Consider the following 1289-nt stretch of genomic DNA (forward strand, 5'->3'; position numbering starts at 1 on the left):
ACGATGATGATGATGACAATGATGACGATGATGAGGACGCAGCCGTGGCCGAGCGGTTCCTGGCCCTGGAGCGGGCTCTGTCCGAGCAGCTGCGGGCGCTGCCGCCCCCCGGGCCCCCCGTGTCCCTCGTGTACGCCCCGCTCGAGTACGCGTGGCTCCCGCACCGCCGCTTCGTGCGCCGCTACTGCCGCGGCCCCAAAGCCGTGCTGTTCCTCGGCATGAACCCCGGGCCCTTCGGCATGGCCCAGACCGGGGTCAGCGGCACCGGGGGGCGCGGGGGCACCGGGGGTACCGGGCTGGGGGGGCTCGCTCCGTCCCACAGGGCACCAGAGCAGAAAAACCGGGATTTGGGGGGATTTTGGGGGGTCTGCAGGGGTCCCGGTGTGTCCTGTGGGGTGTCACAGTGGGGAAACTGAGGCACGGGGGGTGTCCAGGGGTCCCAGTCCATTCCCAGCCCCGGGGGAGGGAAACTGAGGCACGGGGGGAGTGCTGGGATTGCCCACGGGGGTCCCCAGGGAATCCCCGCCCATCCCGTGGGATCTCAGCGCCCGGGGGTCACTCTGGGGGTGTCCCGGGGGGTGTGCGGGGGTCACTCTGGGCTCGGGAGGTGTCCCGGGGGGTGTCCGGAGGGTGTCCCCGGGTCCCTCGGTGGCTGTATCCCATGGGTCACTCTGGGGTCACTCTGGGTCTGTCCGGGGGGTGTCCCGGGGGTGTCCCCGTTATCCCTTGCTCTCTGTCCCCATGTCCCTCACTGTCTGTCCCATGGGTCACTCTGGGGTCACTCTGGGATCACTCTGGGGGTGTCCGGGGGCTGTCCCGGGCTGTGTCCCCGTTGTCCCTCGCTGTCTGTCCCATGGGTCACTCTGGGGTCACTCTGGGGTCACTCTGGGGCTGTCCGGGGGATGTCCCGGGGGTGTCCCTGTTGTCCCTCACTCTCTATCCCATGGGTCACTCTGGGGTCACTCTGTGGCTGTCCGGGATGTGTCCCGGGATGTGTCCCCGTTGTCCCTCACTCTCTATCCCATGGGTCACTCTGGGATCACTCTGGGGGTGTCCCTCGCTGTCTGTCCCCGTTGTCCCTCACTCTCCATCCCCCCCTGACCCCTCCATCCCCGCAGGTGCCGTTCGGCGAGGCGCGCCACGTCCGCGAGTACCTGCGGGTGTCGGGCGCGGTGCGGAAGCCCCGGCAGGAGCACCCCAAGCGCCCGGTGCTGGGGCTGCGCTGCCCGCGGGCCGAGGTGAGCGGAGCCCGGTTCTGGGGTTTGATCCGCTCGCTGTGCCCCGACCCG

At 69.7% G+C, this 1289-nt stretch overlaps 1 protein-coding gene across 1 annotated transcript; it reads left to right on the forward strand.

Moving 5' to 3' along the window:
- Positions 1–2: 2 nt before the first annotated feature.
- On the forward strand, positions 3–1286 carry SMUG1 (single-strand-selective monofunctional uracil-DNA glycosylase 1; the record flags this gene model as incomplete). The annotated part of the gene is made up of 2 exons (XM_057388399.1): positions 3–254; positions 1119–1286. Coding segments are annotated over 2 exons (420 nt in total), but the record flags the coding sequence as incomplete, so codon positions are not given.
- Between the last annotated feature and the right edge of the window lie 3 nt (positions 1287–1289).

This window comes from Malurus melanocephalus, unplaced genomic scaffold, assembly GCF_030028575.1.
Source record: "Malurus melanocephalus ecotype Western Australia unplaced genomic scaffold, MMel_1.1 scaffold_1902, whole genome shotgun sequence".
Lineage (NCBI taxonomy): Eukaryota > Metazoa > Chordata > Aves > Passeriformes > Maluridae > Malurus > Malurus melanocephalus.